Source organism: Notolabrus celidotus, chromosome 21 (assembly GCF_009762535.1).
Source record: "Notolabrus celidotus isolate fNotCel1 chromosome 21, fNotCel1.pri, whole genome shotgun sequence".
Classification (NCBI taxonomy): domain Eukaryota; kingdom Metazoa; phylum Chordata; class Actinopteri; order Labriformes; family Labridae; genus Notolabrus; species Notolabrus celidotus.
In genome coordinates, this window is record NC_048292.1 from 5,746,695 (window position 1) to 5,773,282 (window position 26,588).

At 42.8% G+C, this 26,588-nt stretch overlaps 1 protein-coding gene across 2 annotated transcripts in view; it reads right to left on the reverse strand.

Annotated features, from left to right (window-relative positions):
* magi2a (membrane associated guanylate kinase, WW and PDZ domain containing 2a) overlaps nucleotides 1-26,588 on the reverse strand; it is a 330,301-nt gene that overhangs the window by 76,765 nt on the left and 226,948 nt on the right. For both annotated transcript variants that reach the window (XM_034674120.1, XM_034674119.1), the window contains exon 6: nucleotides 21,468-21,547. In XM_034674120.1, coding sequence (XP_034530011.1) covers nucleotides 21,468-21,547 — 80 coding nt within the window. The remainder of the gene's footprint in view (nucleotides 1-21,467; nucleotides 21,548-26,588) is intronic.

Genomic DNA, 26,588 nt, shown 5'->3' on the forward strand with positions numbered 1-26,588 from the left:
TTCAAAACTTCTCCAACCCCAACACGGTCTCAGCAGATGTGTGTCTAACATGAGTCTGGTCCTCCTGGAGGTTTCTGCCTGTTAAAGGAAGTTTGTCCTTGCCACTGTAACTTGCTAAATGCTGCAAAGTGCTCTGCTCATGGTGGATTAAGATGAGATCAGACTGAGTCCTCTCTGTAAGATGGGACTGGATCTTATCCTGTCTTGATGTTGGGTCTTTGTTAATAATAGAACGTAGAGTACGGTCTAGACCTGCTCTTTTTGGAAAGAGTCTGAGGAGAACTTTTGTTGTGATTGATTGCAGGACGGGATGTTGCTCCAATTTGCAGTTGCTCCTCAGTCAAAAGATCTGTGCTCTTATATCAAAAACATCCTCCATGTTTTGTCTGTGAAGGTTCTTAGTCATCCAGGTCAAGGTAATGGTAATTCAAATCTTGATCCGTAAGGCAACTGGACTGGTAGAAATTCTTGAAGACGTTTCACCTCTCCTCCGAAACTGAAGAAGCCTTTTGGAGGAGAGGTGAAATGTCTTCAAGAACTTCTACCGGTCCAGTTGCCTTACGGATCAAGATTTGAATCCTCCATGTTGTTCCATCTGAAACTAACGTTTTCACCATAGTGTCAACAGGCAGAGGTGAACCATGACTGCGTTTGAAGACTAATGATGCAACAGATGTCATCAGTCAGGTTCAGAGGTGACTCATAGAAAACTTGAGCTAAGGTTAGTCACACAGCTGATTTAAAACAAGGCCTAGAGTTCATGAAAGCCACTGAAACAGCTCCATTTATAAAGTATAAGGGACAAATTTCAGAGCTAAAGAACAAGATATTTATTGAACAATCAATTTAAACTCCAGGGTGGAATTTATCCACTTTTTAAAACCATTCATCAGTCTAAAGATTTATATAACTAAAGTTAGTGCTGCCTATAGAAACAGTCTGATTTTTAAAGCAGCCTGTTATAAATATCAGGTATTCATGTATTCTACACAGACATAAATAACCAACAGTAACTCACTGCTGACTGTACATTAACCTTCAGACCTGCTGTCCTATATTCACACACAGATCTTTAAACTCTCCACTCAGAGCAGAAATATTAAACCAACGCTCCTCTGACCACGCCCCCATCCCTCCAAACTCAGGATTAAACTTTCAGGAGGACGCACTCTCATAGCCTCACACTCTGCACACTAACATGATTACCACACACACACACACACACACACACACACATACACAAATATAAGCACACTCACACACACACGAGTGATATAATGGAGTGCTTCCAGCAGGTTGACGGCCCGTGGGAATATCTCCTGTGAACACTGCGGCGTTCCTCAGCCCATCTCCGCTCATTAAATATGAAAGAGAGTGTTTCATGTTCTCACCTTTACTCAGTGCCACACACAAACACACACACACACACACACACACACAAACACACACACACACGCACACACACACACACACACAAACACACACACACACACACATTATGTCACTTACTTTACACCCACGCACACGCTAACTTTCCTGGTGGCTGGGCACAGTAGCACACACGCACACGCGCACGCACTCACACACACACACACACACACACACACACACACACACACACACACACACACACACACACACACACACACACACACACACACACACACACACAGGAGATCAAAGGGCTGTCATGTTGCTCCGAAACCTTCCAATGAAAGGGTTTCTTATTAAAACAGAAGGAGCTGCAGGAACCAGAGACGAGTCTGCTGTACAGAGCAGAGAGAGAAAACCACGACACACACCTGACCAACACAGTCTGAGTGTTAAGGTAAACCAAACTGAACTCTTAAAGTGACAGACTCCAATTAAAGACGCAGAGAGATTATCAGAGAGATAGCAGACAGGACACACAGACGTCTACACAGCCTGCCCTGCTGTAAACAGATGAATGCAGTAATGTGAGGAAAAATGACCTGTTTCACTTTATCAAGTTCAGATTGATTCCTCTCTTCCTGTTTGCAAAAGGGGAGGGGATTAGCCTAGCTTAGCACAAGCCCACCTGTTAAAACAGCTCTCTCTATAGCTACAAAACATGCCAGCTCACCTCATGATGTTAATCTGAAACCATACAGGTGTTGATCACATGTTCATATAAAAACAAAAGCCTGGGTCTAAGCGCCGTTGGCCAAGCAGTCTAAGCGTGCGCCCCATATACAGAGGCTTGAGTCCTAGCTGTAGCGCTTCTAGGTTCGACTCCCGCCCTCGACCATTTGCTGCATGTCTTCCCCATAGACTGTATAAAATATGGACGTAGTATCCGTTACGTCACCCATCTATTTCTATAGGGCTGTTTTGAAGCCAATCGTCGACGGGAGCCATATTGCTGCTGTCGAGTGAGTGTGACATAAAGAGGCGGGCTTTGAGCCTCCTCGCCAACAGCTACAGTGTTCCCGCCTGTCAATCAAGTCAGCTGTGCCTCTCATTGGAAGACTCTTAATCTCAATATCTTCAAAATTGCCGTGTTAGAAAAAAATTCACCCCCCCTACAGTGTTTGCCGATCAAGAAATGAGCTATCCAGACTACACTTGTTTTTTGTACCAGGCTGTAAACATGTTTATTTCTGCTGTAAAGATCGGCTTTTTTGAATTGGTGTGTATGTGGTTTCCGGTACTTCCGGAGCCAGCCTCAAGTGGATCCTCAATGAACTGCAGTTTTTAGCACTTTCGCATTGGACTCGTATTTTTAGACTGGAGGTTGCCGCTTGGTCTTCCCCCACTCTCTGTGATCCACGCATTTCCTGTCTCTCTTCAGCTGTCCTTTCTATCACAAGGCGGAAACGCCCAAAATATGTACCTAAAAAAAAAGAAGACTGGTTCATTGCTTCCTCTTTGAGTCCTTCTGTAAGCTAAGCTAGGCTAAGCTAAGCTAAATGTGTTGGGGTTCTATCTTCTCACTTAATAGAGAATAGAAGACAATGTACTTTATTAATCACTGAAGGGAAATTCAGGTGTCTGGCAGGTAAAATTATAAAAAATCACATAAAACAAGTAACTCAGGTGTCTGTCAGCTCATCTCTCATTGGCTAGAGAGTTTTGAAGCCTAATGGCTGCAGGGATGAATGATTGTCTGTATCTCTCAGTCCTGCAGCGCAGAGAGATGAGCCGTCCACTGCTGCTGTTTCTCTGGTAAACCACAAAGAAGTTGTGAAGTGGATGATCTGTGTAATTTAGAATGACCTCTGGCAATGATATACTATGTTTGATGTTATTGAGTTACGCACATTATTGTTTGGAACAATAAGATATTGTACGATATGTTAGATACATTATACTGATACGCTGATGATTACATTATAATATGATATAATATGATATCTGATCTAATATCATATATCATATCATATAATATGATATTACCTGATATCATGACCTGCCATATATAATAATTTGATGTGATGCACTTTATTGTCCTTTAAGGGAAATCTGTCTTAGACTCAGGATCCTGAATGTTCTGTTATCTGTTCTTTGTTCGTGGATTTTCTCCTTTACAACTAATGGTAACACTCCCTCAGTCAGTCATGAGGTAACAGTGTGCTTTAACTCTTCTTCTTCTTCTCCTGGTGAGCTGAGCTGAGTCTCACTGAGCTCTGAGCTGAACTCAGGTAGATTATTTCTTTACTCTTTTGTTTGGCTCCACTGAGCGCCGTCTGTAACCTCTCCGTCAGCAGCCTGCAGACTCACTGCGTTTTAGTGTGTGTGTGTTTGTGTGTGTCTCTGTGTGTGTGTGTGTGTGTGCCACATAAAGCCAGCACTCCTTATCACGCTGCATTCAACCAGGGAGGAGAAGTCGTCTGCTGTGAAATTCTCAGGTAGCTCCTGTGAGAGCCCTGAGGTGAGAAATGTTTGTGACCTCTCGTCATGCTACAGACTCACAGGTGGAGGTCCACTTACTGCCAGCAGGAGGCGTCATCACTTCTTCCCATCACATTCTCTCCTCCTGCTCGACTCTGTCTTATCCATCTCTGTCTCCTCCTCCACCTCCTCTCTGTTTTCGTCTCTTCTTTTTGCCTCTTTTTGAAACTCCTGAGTTTTACCCGTCACATTTTTCCTCCCCTCTTTCTTTTATTCCGTCTTTGGAAGAAGAAACTGGATGAATCAGATTTATTCAGCACCTGAAGCCTTTTGCAGCCACCGAAAATTGAAGTCCTTCCCTAGAGGACACTGCTCTGTTTCATTTATCACTCCACCTTTGGAAGAAGCACATTCAGGAAGTGAATGAAAATCCTCTCTCCAAGACTGATTCAAGAACACTAAGTGGCTTCACGCTCTGATGAAACTTATGATATAAAGGTTTCCAAACATGTGAAAGTTTCAAACCATCGTCCTGAAATATAACCTGAAAGAGTCAGCAGACGAAGACTCCTCTGAAGCAGCGTCACAGTTAAAGGAGATGTAAAAACAGGGGCGGGACAAAATATCAATACAGCAATAAATCATCATCCTGATGTGTGATAAAATCATCGATACGCTGAGGTCAATATCAATATTTCCCTTGAAAAAATATGTCCCTCTGCCAATTTGACTTACTGTTTCACTTCTTCATGACTCCTCCTGGTGGCGCTAAAGCCACGGATGAGGGGAACGTGAACGGCAGATAACTGGCTGAAGAAGAGGTTCTATAAACAGTTATAAAACAGCAGAAGAAGACAGCAGGGGAAGAAGTTAAGAGATGCTCTAGCTCCTTTTGAAACCAAGAAGAAGATAAGCTCTTTGTGCTAAGAAGAGAGGAGAGGTGGAGGATGTGTTGCAGACCAGCTTGATGCATGAGTCTTACAGAGGTGCAAGTTCTCTTCAAGACTACAGAAGAATGGAGGCTGAGTGAAACAGAGCCGGCTGAAGTTACTGACGTCATGAAACACCTTTATGATTAAAGCTCCTGTGAGGAACTCTCGTTTGTGTTGGTTTTGGCGCCCCCTGTGGACAAAGTAGTGCCTCATATCTCTTTGCTGGTCTTGCCCTGTAGCTGCACAGGTCATGTTTTCTTCCAACAGTCGGATGTTGAATATTTGCCGTGATAAATGTATAAAGTTCTTCTTCTTCAGCTCTCCATGCATCATGTTTCTGACTCCTCCCCTCCTGGCAGCAGATACAGGTTTTAAAAATGACTCAAGAGGAGGTATTAATCTTGTTACTGCTGGTCTCATTTTCCTCTCTTAGTCATTTAAGGCTTTAATATGAGTTTCAGTTTGTTTCATAACTAGTTTAAAACTTCTCACAGGAGCGCACAGGAGGAACTTTCAGAATCATTTTCAAAAAGCCTTTTTGTTAAGAAATTGAATTTACAGACTGGAAACATGAAAATTGTTTCATCTCAGTGAGACCAAAGAGACTAAAGTGCAGTGATAAATATATTTATTCTGCTCTTTCACTTTTTAGAGGCATTTTGCATTCTTCAGATACTCAGATATTGTGATGCATAGTGATATGATCTTCTCTTGAAACATATAATAATAATAATGTATAAATTATCACCTGATAGCTGTAACTTCATGTTACTGTAATTGAAGGCATCATATGCTATATCGTATCTTATCCCATCTTGTCATTATGTGGCTCGTAGTGTTGTATCGTACCAATCAGGTCATGTGGTCTTGTTTTGTTTCGTGTTGTTTCATATCGATCCTGTCTTGTTGTGTTGTGCTGGGTTGTTCGTGTCATATCAGACCAACTGTGTCTTGTCATGTGGTTTTGTGTTGTTTTGTTTCATGTCTTACATAACGATCATATCGTGTTGTTTCGTGTCTTATCCTACTGATCGTGTCTTGTCCTTTTGTTTCGTGTCATCTCATACCAATTGTACGTTTTTGTGTCGTCCGTGTTGTGCCGTTTCGTGTCGTATTGTACCGATCTTCTCTTGCTGTGTCGCTTTGTGTTTTGCTTCATGTCATGTCATCACGATTGTATTGAGTCATGTCGGGTGCTATCGTATTGATTATGTCTTTTTTTTTTTTATACTTTATTTTTGTGAACAGGCATCGTTAGACAGCACAGCTCAGTGAAACAGAAACAATAGGTCATCTATACATCTTAGTTATAATAGTGGAAATACAGTCAGTTCATACAGTAATGGCTTATTAATCCCTCAATGCTACGTACACAGTCCATTTTTCCCAGTAATGCAAACGTTTTTCTGCTCTAAGGTTTAGAGAGTAGGTCATTCTTTCCATATGTTCAATACTAGACACGATTTCTATCCATTCAGTCTCTGTTGGAGGATTGGGTTGCAGCCACTTTCGTGTCACGGCCTTTTTGCGGGCTGCTAATAAAATCTTTATCAAGTATTTATCCTTAACTGAGAGGTGGGCTGCGATGTTACCTAGATAAATTGATTAGAATGAGCAGTCGTATTGATTATGTCTTGTCATGTCGTTTAGTGTTGTGTCATAACAATCGTATTGTATTGATTGTGTCTTGTGTCTGACATGTTGTGCCGTTTTGTTCCGTGTCGTCTCATACTGACTGCATGGTATTGTGTCGTGCCATGTTGTTCCGTTTCGTGTCGTATTGTACCGATCTTGTCTTGCTGTGTAGCTTTGTGTTTTGTTTCGTGTCATGTCATGAGAAATACCTATTGTCAAGTCGTGTCGTATTGTGTTGTGTCCAGAGACTATAAATAAAAATGGACAGCGTTGCTCCGCCTCTTCCTGTTGTACGGTTCTGAAGCCAAAAAATCCCTCTCCTGGTCGCCGCCATTGTGCAGCCAGAGCCTGTGAAGCCACTGTAACAAGCTCCCCCCTACAGCATAGCGTCACAAGACACTGTGTGTCCTTTGAAATTTCCCTCTACTGCGGCTGTGAATCAAAGGAAACCCGGAAGTAAAACCCTGTTTTTTAAACTCTAATAACCAACGAAAAAGAAACTTTTCAGAAAAAAGAGGCCTTGGACACAAAACAGTCAAATACTAACTACATATCACCACAGCATATGGATATGAGAAACATTCGTACGATGTGTATTTATTTTTTAAAGTTTGACTGCTGTTTGAGATGGATTTTTTAATCTATACTGCAGCCAGCCACTAGGGGGCAGACACACTGCTGAAAGCTTCACCAACAGGGGAGCATCCGGCTCGCTTGGATGTATCATGTTGTATCGTGTCATACTGATTGTGTCTTGTTGTGTTGTTTTGTGTCGTATCATAACGATGGTATTGTGTCACATCGTATCGTATCGTACTGCTTATGTCAAGTCGTTTTGTGTCGTCTCGTAACGATATTCTCTTCTCGTGTTGTTTTGTTTCATGTCATGTTGTTTCGTGTCGTTTCATACTGATCGTATCGCATTGTGTTGTGTTATGTTGTTTTGTGTGATCTCATGATGATGATGTCATGTGGTTTTTGTGCTGTGTCATATTGTACTGATCGTGTTGCATTGTGTCGTGTTATGTTGTTCTGTGTGATCTCATAATGATGATGTCTTGTTTTGTTTCCTGTCGTTTCATACTGATCGTGTTGCATTGTGTCGTGTCATGTTGTTTTGTGTGGTCTCATGATGATGATGTCATGTGGTTTTTGTGCCGTGTCATGTTGTACTGATCGTGTTGCATTGTGTTGTGTTATGTTGTTTTGTGTGGTCTCATGATGATGATGTCATGTGGTTTTTGTGCCGTGTCATGTTGTACTGATCGTGTTGCATTGTGCTGTGTTATGTTGTTTTGTGTGATCTCATGATGATGATGTCATGTGGTTTTGTGCCATGTCGCATTGTACCCATCATGTCGTGTTTGGAAATGTTGTAAAATCAGCGGATATGTTTGAAAAAGAATAATTACAATGTTACAATGTCATTTAGCAGACGCTTTGATCCAAAGCGACGTACATACGAGAACAAGAACAACACAAGCAAAGATCTAGACAAGAGGAAACAAGATCAGTAAGAGTAACAAAGTGCTTCAAGTCAATTTGGGTGCAGGTACTGCCAAGCAGTGTAAAGGCAATGCACAAAAGTAAGTAAGGAATTATTATTATTATTATTATTATTTTTTTTTCGAAATAAGGAACATCTACAATGAAGCAACCAACCAATTTAAGACCTTCCATTATCATCCTCAACAATTAACATCACCACAATAATGACCAAAGTACCAAGTGCTGGGTCACTCCAGAGCTGAACACAGAGTCCCAGAGTAGAGCAGGACAGTGTGAGTCAACTGTAGCTGGAAGACATGATCTGCTCCTGGGGACAACAGTGGAGAACAGTCTAGCTAAGTGCATAGTGATTACTTGATATTTAATTGAAAAAACTCATGTAACTTGTAATATCCCATATTGTAATATTCCTGGCAGGATGCACATTTATTTATAACCATATTTCCTGAGCCTTTGAGGTGACTGTTAACACAGATGAGACTCTTCCCCTCTTTTCAAACCTCGGTGGACTTTCTTACATAAATTAAAATTTGCAAAACTTCTCCCCTTGAAGAAGAACTCCATTATTGCCCTCCTATAATAATGTCCGACTCATAATGTAGAGTTAATAAGCTGCTGAGTTCGACTAAATCAAAACAAATAAACAGAAATATTACATCAGCATTGTTTCTGAAAGAGACGACGCTGCATGAAGTTTCATATCTGCGGCTTATTATGTGCTGGGTTTGATTGTGTTAGCATGGAGCTGTTATGAAGACGAAGCCTCTCTAAATGAAGGCATGTGTCCGAACCTTCTGGCTCAACTGAACATGAATACACCTGTGCAGCATGTTCAGGGTGATGAGTCGGGTGTTTTGTGAAAAATGAAGTCATTTATTCTGAGATTACCCAGAGCTGCAGGTTGTCTGTGAAGGTTTAAAGTGAGCTAACCCTCAGACAGATCCAGCAGCTGTTACTGAGTGAAAATCTTACATCTCTTATCTTTAATCTCATCAAAACAAGGTAACCAGGTAGGAGATACAAAATCTGAGTTTCCTGAGGACCTCACAGCGCTAACTCCCCCATCAGTGCGACCTCTGAGTCATGACCTCCTCTCCTTGTTTCTCTCTTTGTGTGATGACGATCACTGTCTCGTCTGTCACAGTCAAAAGAAAATCAACAGAGCCTTAAAATAAAAGGATGCTGAGCGCTCTGTGGGAGGTTAACTGGCCTGTCAGATGTAATATCATCAGAGTTTGTTGATGGTTAAACAATATTTGGTGGAAAGCATCAGAGAGAGTTAGCTGAGTGCTGAAAGGTTGATTCACTGACAGAGGGGGGGCATGACCAACGTCAAAGATGAAATGTTGAACACACTGAATTCAGACCAAGCAGCAACCTCCGGTCTCAAAATATGAAGCCCATGCGGAAGTGTTATAAACTGAAGTTCATCTAGCGTCCGCTTGAGGCTGGCTGCAGAAACACAGGAAACCACATACACATCCATTCAAAAAAGACGATCTTTGCAGCATTAATAAACATGTTTACAGCCTGGTTCAAAAACGGCTTAGCTCTACGTCGCTAATTTCTCTATCCGCACACACTGTACAGAGGGTGAATTTTATTTTGAACGTGACTGTTCAGAAGATATTAAGATTAGGAGTTTTTGCCCAAATAAGGACATGACTGACTTAACTGACAGGTGGGAACACATAGCTGTTGGCTAGGAGGCTCAAACCCCGCCTCTTTACGTCACACTATGCCTGGTTGAGTTCAGTATTTCCAATATGGCTCCCGCCGACAATTTGCTTCTAAACAGCGCTCAGGAACAGATGGGTGACGTCACGGATACTACGTCCATTATTTATACAGTCTGCACTGTGAAGTTTTGACCACTAGGAGTGCTGTTGAGTGATGTTTATTAAAGGGTCCATGTTCTGTTTGTGTTTGTGTCGTCTGCAGATGTAGATAACGTGACAGGATAGCAAAGGTTTCAAATAATCAGATTCAGACATCTTCTGTGTGACACCCCTTATATTTAGAACGAAGCGGTTTAAGTCCAACATGCTAACGCTAACGTCAACTACAGTTTAACTTCACAGGAAGCTCAACATGCCTCACTTTAGTGGAGGGGTGTGGCTGCTCTTCCATCCTGACCCTTCAAAATAAAATAAACATAACACAAAAGCTTTCAGAGATTAAGAATACAACTTTATTCTTCTAATATTACAACTTTTATTTCATATCTTCATTCTTGTAAATCTTATGAGCTTATTCTCGTAAAATAACGACTCCAGTTTCTTCCAGAGAGCCATCACAACACTAAACACCCCCAAACAACTGACAAACAATCCCCTCATGTGCAATATTTATATTCATAACTGTGCAATAATATTCATGTCAAGTGCAATACCAGGAACTGTGAAAACTTTCATATAATCTGCAATATCATTGTTTTTATTGGTTGACTGTTTTCTGATATGCTTTTTAAATGGAACCTTTAGCACTTTTATCATTTTATCATGTCTATTCATTTTACCATTTTTAGTGTTAGATTAGTTTTTAGGATATTTTTTGTATGTTTTGCACATTAAGTAGATTGTTCTGTCTGAAGTCTATCTTGTAATTTTGTATCGACCTAACATCTCACTGGCTGCAAAACAAGTTTACCTACAGGTACAAATAAAGTAACCTGATATCTTAATCAAAATACCTCTTCTCTCAACCTGACTGTATATATTTGACTTTTGTTTTATATCATTAATGTATTTATATTGTCTTTTATACATATTTTACTACCTGTTTTTATTTTATTTGTATTTATGACATGCATCTTCAGGAGCAGCACTTCTAATTTCATTGTACACCTGACAATGACAAATAAAGGCTATTCTATTCTATTCTCTATTCTCATGTCATTACAACTTTATCACTGTAAATTTACAATGTTTCTTCTTTAAAGATTTTGTTTTTTGTGATATTTCTGTAAATGTCAGATTTTAGTTTCATAATGTACTCGCCCTCTGACCCCTCTGAATGATGTATTAGTTGTGATAGGAGGTGCACATGCTCAGTATGTGCGTATAAACACACTGATCATGTGACCATATAATCATATAAGTTATCTTTTTAGAGTCTAAAAACTCTGGACACTCAGACAGATTTCAGATTCATCACTGCGCTTTGATTTAAGGTTTTGTTTTCACCTCACAGACCGGCTGACACTAAACCCGAGTACATTTTATTTCCATTAGGAGAAAATTCTTGATTCCAGCCTTTAAGAAGATAATTTACTCGCCGATACATCTCCGCGGTGACAGGAAAAGTCAATGCTCCAACAACAAATCAGTTAATTGCGTCAGTTGCTGGCAACAGTGTCCTCCTCTCGTATATTACGCTCCATTTCAATGAGCTGCTGTTTATTCCACAGCTTGTTTTTCTCGTGCTAGATGCACCTGCGCTGTGGAGAAATGCATGTCCTCACATTCCCTCCAATGCAAAGTCCCCAAAGTCCCCAAAGTCCCCGTCTCTGAGCGCTCAGACAATAGCTAAGCTGCAGAATAAAAAGTGGAAGTGTGAAGCTTGTAGCTTATCAGGAGGTTCCAGGGACAGAGGGAGACGTATCGAACTGTGACCTGGCACTCGTTCCCTCCAAACTTCTGCGTTATTTGGCTCCTTTGTGCAGAGATACTCACAGCTGCACATGAAAATACACATACTTCCCCCTCGCTGTCTCCTTTATGTCTGCAGTGTTGCTGTACTGTTCCCTTGCTCGTCCCCATGGTCAGGATTTGAGCACAGAGAGTCCGACTGTTGAACCCTTTGTTAGCTGCTGAAGTGGAAATTATGTAAAGCTAGTTTTAGAATAGCCTCCTGGATCCCACTGATTAAATCAAATGATGTATTAAGTTGAATTATATTCAACTCTGTTAGAGCCATAGAGTAATTCGAGGCTTTAATTGTCATGCTGCAGGTAATTGGTGCTGCTCAATGGGAGCAACTGAGCATGTGCGATGCAATGTGTGCTTTCATCTGAGCAGGACAAGGAGCAACATATTTTCTAACCGTAGCTTTGTTTTTTTTTTTTTTATATATATATAGTTTTGTTGCTTTTGTGGAAATATAAGTTATATCTTCTTTTTTTTTTTTTTTTGTAAATCATTTTGGGGGGGGCTTTTTGCCTTTATTTGATAGGACAGCTGAAGAGAGACAGGAAATGCATGGAGAGAGCAGGGACAGACATGCAGTGAATGGTCGACCAGCCGGGAATCGAGCCGGCGACCCCTGCGATGAGGACTGTAGCCTCTGTATGTGGGGCGCTTAGACCGCTAGGCCACCAGAGCCCCAGGAAATATAAGTTAATAGCGACTAGAGAAGTGAATGTTGTTTGTGGATATTTTTTTAATAAATTCTCAGTTTGTTTAATTTTATATGGCATCAATTTAATTTTTGAGTAAACCTATTTTACAACACACGAGTTAGAAACATCACGTCCTGCAGAAATGGCAAAGAAGGTTTTTACTAAAAGTTGCCACTACAAATTAATTTCAAACTCAATGAGAATCAAACAGACAAATGATATCACCTGACACGCCTTTTCTTATTTCACATCCCTTTACATCGCTGTTTGCCGATTAACAGGAGTTAAGCCTGCTAGAAAAAACTTGACAAACAGAGAGAAAACGTCAATTCTGCCGCAATATTTCGATTCGTTTGGACATTATGTTTAAAGGTGACATATCATGCAAAATGGACTTTTTAATGGTTCTCTACCTGAAATATGTGTCCCTGGCATGTCTACAAACCCCCCGAGAATGAAAACAATCCATTCTGCCCCTGTTCTGATTTCTCCACCTTTCTGTAAATGTGTGTGAAACGAGACGTTTCAGACTTCCGTGTTTTGTTACGTAATAACAATATCCGGTCTGTCACGGAGTCAGAGCTCGGAGCTTGTTCAGCCCATAGCCTGTATAAAATAATACTGAATCCCTCCTCTGTTTTTCATTACCTGCACAAATGTGTGCTAACAAGGAGCTTAGGAGGGAGGCATGCTAGTTGTAGGCTGTCTTAATAAACACAAAGGTCGGTTTTACTCCCCACGTCTGCAGATTTGAAGATCTAGTGGATGATTTTTATTTATCATGGATAAGTGCTAGCGCTAGTTAGCATAGCTACATAGCTACATGTCGTAGCTGTAGCTGTAGCTGTGTATCAAGACACGCGTCGACATACTGATAAATAAAACAACAAGAAACACTAAATCTGTGACCAATCCTTCAGAAAGGTTCTGCTGCAGGCGCCTCTCCATCAGGATCAGATTCTGGATCAGATTCAGAGGGTTGAAGTAACGTGATCTCTGAGCAGCCGTGTATATTCAGCCAACATGTAAACATTAGATCAACGTGCTGGACAGCCGAGGCACATCCACTTCCTGAGGGGGCGTGGTCAGAGGGAAAACAGAGTGTTCTGAGGAGGACTGAAGAAGAGGGTTTTTCAGGCAGACCGAAATCTGATTTCAAAGTGTTTTTTTGAGCATAAACTTTAAAGACATGTTTTGGGGACCTCTTAGACCAATATATATTGATGAAAAAAGCGTGATATGTCACCTTTAAAAATGAAGATGAACCAAATGTCTGCACTGTCCAACCAAACACTGAGACCACTTAACTTACTTAATAACTAGTTTAGACTTATGTTACGTTCACACCAATTGCAAATACGAAATCGAGAATGTTTTGTGTTTACTTGCTTTATTCGTGCGTCAAAATCGCGTGTACGCAAGTTCCCAAAACGCAAATTTCTGTGAGGGGGTTCCCCTTTAAACGCAACTCCAGTTCATTGTCATCAAACAAAGCTGAGCTTGTCTACCTTGAATGGTGAAACCAGTTATGCTAAAGGGAACACAAGTCTTCTCGTGTCTTTGTGTGTAATTCACTTGCTGGAATGATTTTATTTGCATTTGCTGTGAACGCCACATTATGGTTCAAAATGTTAACACCATAAAAAACGAAGAAAAAGAAAGCACAGGTTGAAACGGCACAACAGCTAACCCGAGTGAAGCAAAACAGCAGGGCTCCCCCTGCTGACTGGCTGCAGTATAGCTCTTAAATCCCGCCTCTCTCATGTAAACAGATGGAACATGGGTCGAACTAGAAAATGAAATCACATGTCACATAATCGTTTCTCAGACATGCTCTCAGTCTCTAACCTAAGTTCTTTTCATACTGATTTATGTCACGGTGTTCATTTTTCAAAGTTCAGTTTTCAGTTATTTGATTTTTGACTGACAGCCCTGCAAAACAATAACACAGGAGTCATGAAACTTTCCATCACTGTGGCTAGAGGAGCAGATGTTTGTGTCCACAGAGAGTCACGTCTTACAGCTCTCACTATAAATTCAATAAAGAGGTGACATCATGTGATATAGAGTTATGTTTTAGCAGATCAAACTCAAGTAAGAATGAAAATGTTTAAACTTTAGAAAGCACAGAACGTCACCTGCTCAGTTTATCTGACTCAGACGCACCTTTAAAAAGAGCTCATTCAGGATGAAGGCGATGATGCTGAATGTGACACGCCACTGGATCCCACATCATCATCCTCCATTACCGGCTTAACTCTGCGTATCAGTTTGATGCAGTTAAAAAAATACATTGCATCAGATACACACACACACACATAAACACACAGTGACGCTTCATTCAGCATGCACACATCACACACCTGCCACACCGTCTTTTGAATCCTCCTTTCACTCTGCAGGCCTCAGGCAACCACTGCTGGGGATGTTTCTCAAAATACACCCATCAATCATCCTGCAGACAGCTCCTCCTGGCCCTACACACACACCCACCCACACACACCCACACATATACACACCACTCTGCTCACTAGTGCTGCAGGAGTCTCAAGGTGACGAAGTGACGAAGGGCGCTGTGCCTCTCTGTCTATAATAACTCACCTGTAGGACTGCACACACACACACACACACACGCACACACACACACACACACACACACACACACACACACACACACACACACACACACACACACACACACACACACACACACACACACACAGAGCAGTGTGTGTCTGTTTAAAAAAAGACGACTTCCAGCTAGAATCAGAAAATCTGTCTCTGAGGCCCGGGCTAAAAGGACAACGGAGGGAACAGGAGAGGTGACATTTACAAAGCTGGAGGAGCTCTGCTTCTGGACAGGAATGATGAAGTAACAGAAAGACCCCAAAACACACACGCAGGGCGACTGTGTTTAAAAAGGACGTGAGAGAGGAGTTTAAAAAACCCAGCCCTGTTTCCCCCCTCAGAGAGAGAACAAGACGGAGTGTGACCCTGATGCAGGCCTGCGAGAGACGATAATAACTTTGTCTCTTTGCCCGTGAAGCTCCTCACACCGGCTGAATGTAATTACATGTCGAGGTTTGAGCTCTGTGTTTTCACTCGAGGGCCCGCCTGCTGGGACCGACAGAGGCAGGAGACAAAGAGCCGCTCTAAGACGATTAAAAACCTACAAACCTGAGCATCATCAAAGTCTAATCTCTGCCTCTGCCCACCTTCAGTCAAACACTCTGCATCCACTTTGGTCTGATGAAACAGGATGAAATATTGACACACGATGATTGCTGTTTTTGTCTTTTCAAAAATGACAAATCAGGGAGTTCTTGCGACTTACCTCTGCATACCTGAGGTGAAAACCGGCTGAATAAGTAAAGAATTAAGAGAGACAACAGCAGGCTGGCTTGTTTTTGCCCTCTCTGCCAACAAATATTTGGCAGGAAAAAGGAGGGACAAACAACAAAACAATCAACTTCAGGCAGTGTGAGGGAATAAAAGCAAACAAAGGGTTTCTAAAAAAGGCCTGTCCTACTTCTTTTCATCTAAGGAAACACAAAACAGAGGAAACAGGAGGGTAGGAGGAAGGAAACAAGGAGGTAGAGAGAGGAGGTGAGAAAGATGGAGGAGCGGCAGAGCGAATGAAGGAGATGCAGTTATGTAACGACGAGGCGTCTGTGATGTCAGCCGCTCCGTCTTCACCGGAGACGCTGCTCCTTTGAAGAGGCAGGAGCGAGCGCGCTAACCCGAACACGCGTTCCTCTGCATATTCTGACAGAATCTGCTTGTATGTGTTGCAACAGACTTTAAAGTTGAGAGGGAACAAGTTGTGTTTACCAGCGCTGAAACATTTACCCAACTTCTGCTCGCAGACACTGTTTCTCCAGTTTGTGTCTGTTTCACTTAAACTCAGGGAGAAATGGAGTCCTTTTTTTCTTCAGTTCATTTGTTTGGTTTCTGTGAGATAAAGAATCTCTGAAATATGAAATCAACTTTGAAATCTGAGACATTGAACTAGATGAAAAAAACATACTGCTGTGTGAAGAAGGTACAACAGGCTCCTCTTTTACCGAGTGAAACCGTATATGTAGCTTTAAAGGTAAAGATTGATCATGTAGTGACACACACATGACTTAAAAAGACCCCTGATTGGCCGAGAAACACCTGAGCAGGTAATCACATAACTCCTACAGACTCCCAGGTTTAAAAGGTGCAACACAGGACTCCCACTAGATCCGCGGCTCTGTGCTTCCTCATCCGTCAACACCCACTGGTTGCGTTTTTGGACGCAGCACGGAGCACGACCGCTCATGTGACCAAGTTTTTCCCGCTGCAATCACTGAATCAAGGATTCTCCTCCTCCTCTCCTCATCCATGTTGTCTTTCTGGTCCTCTGAAAACCTCTGACCTGTTGACTCCAGGCCTGGCTCCGCTCATCATGACGGTTTGTTGTTGTAGTTAAGTGAAATACGATCTGGTGATAACACAGAGTGTTTTATTCTGAAAATTAACCGGATGTTTTCATTTTGTTTTGGCGCCTGACTTCCTGTCCCGCTCCATCTAAATCTGTTTTGATTGACGCGTCGTGCTCAGGAATCCGGCAAAAATAGAGGTCTTGCATATCTGATCCGTTGCATTCCGGATCAGAGACGCAGCCTGAACGCTACAGAGCGGATCCAGTGGAAGTTAACACATTGACTAGAATAGAAACCTATCAGATCTGGTGCCGTGTAGGATCGGCGACGGATCAGACACGGATCTGGTGGAATTTAACCCTTAGGCAGAAAAATCAAACCAAACTAAATCATGACCAAATCTGTTCTAGCCTCCATCAGAGTCTGCAGAGCCCCCAACCTGCTTAATCACGTGTCATTTTCTGATGGGTACACTTACTTCCTGTTTCACCTTTAAAGTCAAAACAGGAAGTAAATGTACAGGAAGTATGCAACCACCTGTAGATGTCATGTAAACAAAACCTTTTCTATCTCTGATGATGTTTTTCATACAATGACTGAATAAACTGAAGGCTGTCTGTCGTTTTCACAGATTAGAGGATGATCCATCAAACCCTGCAGTGATCCTCACACAGCGTACCTGCACAGGTAACTCAGATGAGCCTACATATATTTACAGTGATGTTAAGGATGCCATGTGTTCAGGACAGAAGCTGCTCATCTGCATCACTACACCTGCTCACTGTCACACAGGGATCTGAGCAGGTGACTGAAACAGATTCTGTAAGCTCACAAACAGCCCTCATAACCTTTAAAGATCATTAAGGTAACTGTGTGTTTCAGAGTGTTTCAGAGTGTGTATGTGTGTTTTTGCACTCTCAGTCCCTCTTCCTGCTCTCCTCCTCCCAGCCTGCTGTCCCGTCACAGCTCATAGACTCCACCCTGCTATCCTGTTAGCGCTTATCAGAGCGTGGCTCGGGTCCAGAACACCAACACACACGTCTACCTCTTCCACCAATCGATACTGAGCGTACAGAGCCAGCTCTCCCTCCCTAACTGGGCTCAGCTCTTAGGGGCAGCTTGTACCTGCAGAGTGAGGACGTTTGGAGTGAACGCCTCTGTCACGGGCACTCGTACACCTCAGCTAGGACGACACGCGCTGACGTCACAAAGTGAAAACACAGAGAGGCGAAAACACTAAATTTATATCTGTTGTATACACTTTTACACATCAGGGTCACTCAGATGAGCTCCTGCAGCCATGCTAGCATGTTTTGAGACAGCAGTGCTTTGAGTGGTTTTCCTCCAGTGAGCTGAAGCTAACCCAGATACTGATGGATCCAACACAGCAGCCTGTTTCAGACCTGCAGCCTCCGTTATTAGCTCCTCTCTCTGCTGAGGCTAACTGGATTAGTCACCAAACCAGATCAATAACAGTCCTGACAAATATCAGCACATCTCCTCGTCTGCAGCGTCCTCAGAGGATGAACAGGATCCACAGAGCACGGGGGAGATAAAAAGCTCCCTCTCATTCTGACTAATTCCTCACGGCGTCTTTGTTTCTGTGTCATTTCATCATCTCAGAGATCTCTCGTCTTTAAAGTCCGACGATTGAAAGCAGAGCTCGGTGATTCAGAGACGACACGCGCGGAAACATAAGATCAAGGAAGGGATTCTTTAGGAAGGATGAAACGACGACGTGCCAACAGGAAGAGCTCTGTGTTTAATGCCACCGCAGAGTATCATCGCCTCCTCTCTCTGTATCACGCTGCAGTCACAGAACATCTGCAAATACAGCCTGACATTTGATTTATCCCGCTGAAGGTAGCAGGCGTGTTCACGAGTACTGTTCAGAGACTCTGAAGGAAGCTTTATTTAAGGCTTTGAACATCTTTAACATCAAACTATTGATCTGTTTCTCATCAGAGATTTATCAGTTATTTGAATTGATGGTTTTAATAGATGAATCAATTACAGTTTGATAAAAATCAACAATGAGTCTGCAGCCTTGTTCAGCTGCACATTGTTTCTTGCTAACTTCAGCAGGCTAACATGAATTCACTGAAAGTGCTGACATGCTGCTGGTGAGCAGGTCATGCAGGGAAGTTCTGAAGTGACAGAAAATACTCAAAATGTAACACCATTCATTTAACAAAGCTAAACTCAGGATCACAGAGTCTGCAGGTAATCTATGTCACATTTACACGATGTGTCTACCACTAGCAGATCTAGCACCACCAGCCTTCAGTCCTCCTTGCAGGTTAACGTCCTCATGCCTGTGCTGGTTCCTCATCGCTCTGGTGGAGTGGTTAGATGACAGTTTATCCAGACACAGCCTACATACAACTTTATCTCCATTCACTGACAAACCACGCCGCCAGATGACATCATCACCTGTGCTCATTTACATCCAGGTAGTAGAGCTTTAGAGCATTATGGCAGGAGATATCAACCAGAGCTACAGATACAGCTCATCCATGGTTTGATATTCACCTTTATAAAAGACTTAGGTCTGAATGTGACCTGATTGGGCTAAAGGCATGAGTGTAGATGTTGAGTACAACCCAAGCGGCAACCTCTGGTCTCAAAATATGAAGCCCATGCTGAAGTGTTAAAAACTGCAGTTCATCGAGGATCCGCTTAAGGCTGGCTCCACAAGTACCAGAAACCACATACACACCAATTCAAAAAAGCTGATCTTTACAGCAGAAATAAACATGTTTACAGCCTGGTGCAAAAATGGAGTGTAGTCTGGATAGCTGATTTCTGGATCGCCACACACTGTACAGGGGTGAGTTTTCCATTACGAGAGGCACAGCTGACTTGATTGACAGGCAGGAACACTGTAGCTGTTGGCTAGGAGGCTCAAAGCCCGCCTCTTTACGTCACACTCCCTCGACAGCAGTTAGGTTGAGTTAGTTTGAGTTCAACCTACCTCACAGACTTGTTGGAATGGAATTATGTATCCTATGGGACTCGGTCTTCTGATTGGCTTATTTTGAAAGTCCCCTGAGTTAACACTGAACTGGGTTGATCAGCATTTTCCATTGATGCCCCTAAATCATGGAATACCCTCCAACAGACTTTAAAGCTGATATCCATTCCCTCTTTTGCAGAATGTAAGACTTTGATCTCCGACCACTGTGTCTCAAATTGTATCTGTTTTAATTAATATATTATTTTGTGAATGATTGAGTATGTTTGTTTACTGTTCTAATGTGCCTGTGATCTTGACAGAAAAATAAAGGTTTTGAGTCTAATTGAATTGAACATTTCCAATATGGCTGCCGCCACCGACTGCCCTCAAAACAGTGCTTTAGAAACAGATGGGTGACGTCACGGATACTACGTCCATATTTTATACAGTCCATTTGTAAAAATTGACCTCAGGTGCTCTGAATATTACAGTTTAATGTTGCATAGTGAACCTGACCTCGACCGGACTGTTGCGCAGTGATTCAGCTTCAGTTAAGTTGCTGGTCTGTTTGTGTTGGTGACGTCAAATGAAGGATAAAAAAACACATAATAAAATCTGCCTCTTTCAGACTGTGGTATAAAAGTGATATCACACAATGAGGAGTGCTGTTGTTCTTGATATTATGCCTCTATCATATTTGGCACTCCCTCTTGTGTGATATTTCTTGATGTAACATTTTCTTATTAGCATTGAAACAAACTACAGATGAGGCTTGTGATCGTTTCTCAGTTTGGATCTCATGATGGAGCCATATCTGGAGGGAGTGAAGAGCCAAAGTTGAACTCAAGAAGAATCTGTTAATACAGAGAAGCTCCAAAGACACTAAGATTTAACATTTCAGGACCACACATGTCCAAAAGCAGAGGACACATTGACTCAGGTTTCAAATGTCCATTTAACGCAGACGACTCACCTCAGAGTCTGAAACTCCAACAGAGGGCCGAGCAGAGACCAGAGGGATTAAAGAGTGTTTGAGCCAGGAGTCTGTCTGTGTGAATGTCTGTCTGTCCGTCTCTCTGTGTGTCTGTTTGTGTGTCTGTGTAGTGTATTTCTGGAGAAATTCAATCCCTGTGGCTTCGCCTTCACCAGAAATAAGCACAGACACACAAACACACACACGCACACACCTCCAGCCTCCACGCCGTGAACACACACCTCAAAGCTCACACAGTCACAGATTCAAATAACCATTTCTCATTCGTTATCTCCGTCCATCTCCAAATCCAGTCCTCCTACTCGGCTCGTCTGCCTATAACTCAGGCGATAAATCTCACGCATAAAGAAAAGACGGATGAGGAAGAGGGGAGGGAAGGTGACGGAGAAAGAGATAGATGACACTCTGGAAAATAAATGTAGGCTCGTCTATAAAACGCGAGCTGCATTGACATTCATCCTTTCTCTCTGGTCGTGTTTTTTGCAGTGTGTGTGGGCGGCTGAAGGACACTCCACGTCTTTCTCTCGCCTGAGAATAAAGAAGTCTTTGTAACCTCTCGGTCTCTCTGGACCTGGGCTTTAAACACACATATCAAGAGGCTTCCTATCCACAGGAAGACACACTAACACGTCAAAACTGACAAAAAACATCAAATCCTTCAGAATCAGAAAATGTTCCCTCAAAGGACAGATCTGAAATTAAATCAACTCATCAGATCTGCAGGCTAGATAGAAATCTTGGAAAGTAATGCTGCTGCGGGGAAGTTGTGTGATTAAAACGAACCAAAAAAAGAAGAGCAGAGGAAGGAGGAAAGACAAGGAGATAAAGACACGGTACTCACCATCATCTTTGCATTCCTCGGGCGGCTTTGCCTTCTTGGCTAGCCTCGGGTCCAGCCACGATGTTGTCTTGGTGTTGTGGCTGTGAAGAGACGACAGGAAAAAGAGAGAGAGAGTGAGTGAGAGAGGGAGTGAGAGGGAGTGTGATAGATGGCGAGGGAGAGGAGACTTGGCAGAAAGAGAGAAGGAGGTTGGTGGATTCTTAATTCAGCTGGAGAATCATTTCAGAAGGAAAGATGAGCCTCCCTCGTGTGCCAGCCTCTAAAGAAGGTGACGAGGAAGAAGACCTGCAGGGAGAAATAGCTGTGGGTTAACAAAATGGCGATCAATACTTTTAATTGGCTTACTAAGCAGACAGCGGGGAAGGGAGGGGGTGAATTGAGGGAGTGGGGTGAGGGAGGGGGTGACCGAGGGGAACAGCTGTGGGTTTAGCAGATTCATCCACAGCCCCGGGGCCGAGAGCTGGATCCAGATCAGATATGATGGCGTGCTCGGGATAATCGTAGCGTCGCTGCAACTTCTCTGAAACTCAACAGTCACAATGGCATCCCTTCATGATGACAGTAGGAGAGGGGGAGGATGGGGGAGGATGGGGGAGGATGGAGGTTTACAGAAAGTGCCTACAGTAGAAAAGCAAGATGAAGGAGGAGGAGGAAGCAGAACAGAGGCACTCCTTGTGTCCTTGTTCTTTGCAGTACTTTCAACTTGGACTTGTGTCCCAAAGGGAATTATGTTTTTCTTAAGAATTAAAGTCACAGCACGCGGGAAACACCACAGACAGGAAGAGAGACCTGTTTAAGAAACTGTACAACTATAAAAAGATTGCACGGATTCCAAACCTGCAAACAGAAGAGAGTGGAGATGCTAACAGCTCATTATCAGTCAGACGCGAAACAAGAACAAACAGCACAGTGCTGCAGAACTTTAAGGGCTTGTAAGGTAGTATTCTTTCTGGACTGGACCCTGAGACGAAGCAGATGTTGGGGGCAACTGATGGAGCTATCAGAGGATGCAACAAACACCCTGAAAATACTAAACTCCTGCATTAGTCGCTCTCCAAAGTTGTCAAGTGAGGGGTTAGGGTCAGATGGAGCATCATCTGAGTGCAAACTTCAGTCCCCTCCTCAAACTGAAGCTCCACTGTGTGAGGATTTATGGGTGAAACTGAATATCCTATTCATCTAAGCGTGTTTTAATGACCGTATTAATGTCTAAAGTGTGAACTGTTGTGTTTCCGAACAGACAACAACCGGCCCTTTATCCCCACAGACAGAGCAGGTCTTAAACTGAGTCTGCACGGCCATGGTTCTACAGACAGGACACAGGCTGTGGTTTCCTCACACTCTGCTTCATGTCAGTAATGTTAAGGTGATGGGAGCAGGTGTTAACTGCAAGTTCACAGCTTCATACCATCAGATTATACACAGCCCACTTTGAAGCTAACTACAGTTGAGCTCAAAAGTTTACAGACCCTGGCAGAATTTGTGATTTTTGGGTTAGGAAATTATTATCAAACAATTGTGCTTACTCTTTTTGTAACATCTTGACAACAGAAACTACCCAAGAAATAATAAATTCTGCCAGGGTAGGTATACTTATGAGGACAACTGTATCTCATCCTTCTTTTAGCTTGGTTTTGGTCTCCACCAGCCCCTCACCTCTAACACATAGACTGCAGATATCTAAATTTGGACTTTTTCTGAGGAAGGACTCTGTTGTGGATATCTAAAGAGAGAAGGGTGATGACATGGTGGAGATCTGATGAACATCCAAGCCGTAACCTCCAGTCTCAAAAGCTCAAGTAGCCTTATCAAACTCATCCCACCCAAAGCCCGGACCTCCTTTGGTCGCACTTCCTTCCAGTTTTCCGCTGCAAATGACTGGAATCACCTGCAACAATCCCTAAAGCTGACCTCTCTCATTCCACTCGCCACTTTCAAAAAACTAATACACCCCATAACTCAACATCACTGCACTTGCTTTTAAATTGCTTTTAAGTTGTTCACTGCTGTCATATTTTTGTATTGTATTGTTCTGTCTCTAGGTTTCTCTGTATGTCCTCTCTGTTTCTTGTTCTGTCTTTTATTTATTGTCATGCCACCTGTGTTTCCTCCTCGCCCAGGTCGTTATTGCAAATGAGAATTGGTTCTCAATTAACTTACCTGGTTAAATAAAGGTTAAATAAAAAATAAAAATAAAATGTGAGGCCAATGTGGAAGTGCTAAAAAATGCAGTTCCTCGAGGATCTGCTTGAGGCTAGCTCCGGAAGTACTGGAAACCACATACACACCAATTCAAAGAAGTCGATCTTTACAGCAGAAATAAACATGTTTACAGCCTGGTACAAAAAAAAAGTGTAGTCTGGATAGCTCATTTCTCAATCGGCACTCACTGTACAGGGTGTGAATTTTTTTCATAGCGCTGCAATTCTGGAGATATTAAGATTACGAGTTTTCCATTACAAGAGGCACAGCTGACTTGATTGACAGGCTAAGGCTAAGGTGATTCTTGAGCCTGGTGGGACAGCTCAGGGTGTTGTAACCCTTTTCTGTCCATGGTTATCTGTGGTGGCGGGAGGAGGAGGGAGGCAAAGAACTCAAGAGGTTACAGGATACTGTGGACCAACCAAGCGGCAAACTCCGGTCTCAAACGATGAAGCCAATGCGGAAGTGATATAAACTGCAATACATCGAAAATCCGCTTGAGGCTGGCTGCAGAAACACCGGGAACCACAGAGATATGAATGGGAAAAAGACGATCTTTGCAGCATTAATAAACATGTTTACAGCCTGGTTCAAAAAACGGCTTGGCCCTACAAAGCTAATCTCTCTATCGGCACACACTGTACGGGGGGTGAATTTTTTTCTAACGTGACGGTTAAGAAGATATTAAGATTATGAGTTTTGCCCAAATAAGGACATGACTGACATGACTCCCGGTCGGGAACACACAGCCATTGGCTAAGAGGCTCACACTACGTCACACTCTGCCTAGTTGAGTTCTGCATTACCAATATGGCTGCTGCCGTCGATTTGCTTCAAAACAGCTCTCAGGAACAGATGGGTGACGTCACGGATACTACGTCCATATTTTATACAGTCTATGGGACCAAGGCACCAAAATAAATACATAAAGAATAAGGAAGAAGAGAAAGCAGAGAGAAGTAGAGAAATAAAGAGGTACATAATTAAAGATAAAGTAAAGTAAAGTAATGAAAAAAGAAAGAAAACAAAGAATAAGGAAAATAAAATAAACTAAAGTAGTGGAAAAAAGAGTTAAAGAGTGTGTGTTTGTTAATGTGTGTGTGTTTCCTGTTTTAAGTGTACTGTGTATATGTGTGTGTGTGTGCATGCAGTGGACGGGCAGATGTTTCTGGGTCATGGAGGGTTCAGTGGGTGGAGGTCTTTTTTGAGTTGAATGATGAATGACAGGGGGGTGTTGATTGTGGCGTGTGCTTCCTTGAGGGCAGGGTTGTTGGTTGCAGATGATAGGAATCTCAGGGCTATTGCTTGGTGTCATTGTTTGATGGTCTGGATGCCTGATATGGAGTGAATGTAGTGGTTGCTGATGAAGGGTGGGAGTCTGTAGGCCAGTTTGAGTACTTTGTTCTGTATTAACTGTAAACGGTGTAGTTGGTGGTCTGAGAGGGTGATCCAGGCTTGATTGACAGGCGGGAACACTGTAGCTTTTGGCTAGGAGGCTCAAAGCCCGCCTCTTTACGTCACACTCGCTCAACAGCAGTTATGTTGAGTTCAACATTTCCAATATGGCTGCTGCCGATTGGCCTCAAAACAGCGCTTCAGAAACAGATGGATGACTTCACTGATACTACGTCCATTACTTACTGTCTATGTGAACATCCAGCCAAACAACTACATGCTGAAACAGCTTGTCATCCAGTCTGCATCCCGACTCTTATTGAAAACATCTGGTGCTAAATATAAGTGAAGCTGAAGGGAGTGTCTTCAGTTTTAAAGGTTTAAAGTCAGCAAAGTTTCGAGACTCAAGAATGGATGAGTCATCCTGATCTAAAACAAACTGTCCGTCCTGTCAGACGATGTGCGTCCTCTCGGGTGATCTGCAGATAAAGTTTGGATGTTGTAGTCTGGATCAACGTGCTGAATATCCAGATGAAGTGCAGGTAAAGGTAAGTTAAAGCCTGTTTACTCTGCTTCTGAGCCTTTTCCATTAACCCCTCCTCCCCCACTCTCCCCTCCTCTCTTCTACGTCCATCTCTGACTATAAATAGCGTAAACATCTACTACTCACTCCTCTTTTATGTCCTCCCTCCTGTTTTTCCACTCCCCTTCTATTTTTAATCACTATCACTTTCGTCCACCTCCGTCCCTTTGCTTCCCTTTCCTTCCCTCAGCCGTCTCACTTCAAGGGGCCGCAGGTAAGCGAGCTGATCTTGTGTGGAGGCCAATCAAAGGGAAGCGCTCTCTTGGCAGCGGCTATCGCTTTGGCACAGCATCACATACACCCGGACACAAAAAAACCTTGAAGCTGCAAATTGGGCGGCTCACTGCATTAGTTGAGTAATGTGCTCGGTGGATGAGGGAGCTGGAGGTTTCTGTGTTTTTGGGGGGGAGGCGACGTGTGATGTGGAGGGAGATGAGCGTCTGCTTCTGTGGCAAACAGGCGTGAAGAGGCAACATGTGTCATCGCCACACGTCTCAGCTCTTAGTCTGATCCTGCTGAGGAGCTGCTCAGACTTTATGATGCGTTCAGGCGTGCTGGGATTCAATCAATACTATGGAGAAATTAACCCTAATGACTGCGGTGATATATCGACGCAATAAAACCTTTTGTAATAGCAGAATAATTTCCATATTACGGCTGCATTAGCTGATGCTATACAAGAGCTACATGCAGGCAAATACAATTCCCACACCCCCACTCAGAAACACAACAGAGGTCCATTACTCTGGGGTAAGAAAGACTCACCTCCACTGTTTTACTGCTGCTGTAAAGAGCTAACTACTCCACTGAATTAAACTTTAGAGCTTGTAAAACAGACTTCTGTGTAAGGAGGTACTTCTGAGGACCTCTAAATCTCATTAAACCACCAAGCATCAATTACAGTCGCTGTGTGTGTGTGTGTGTGCGTGTGTTTTCCTGCA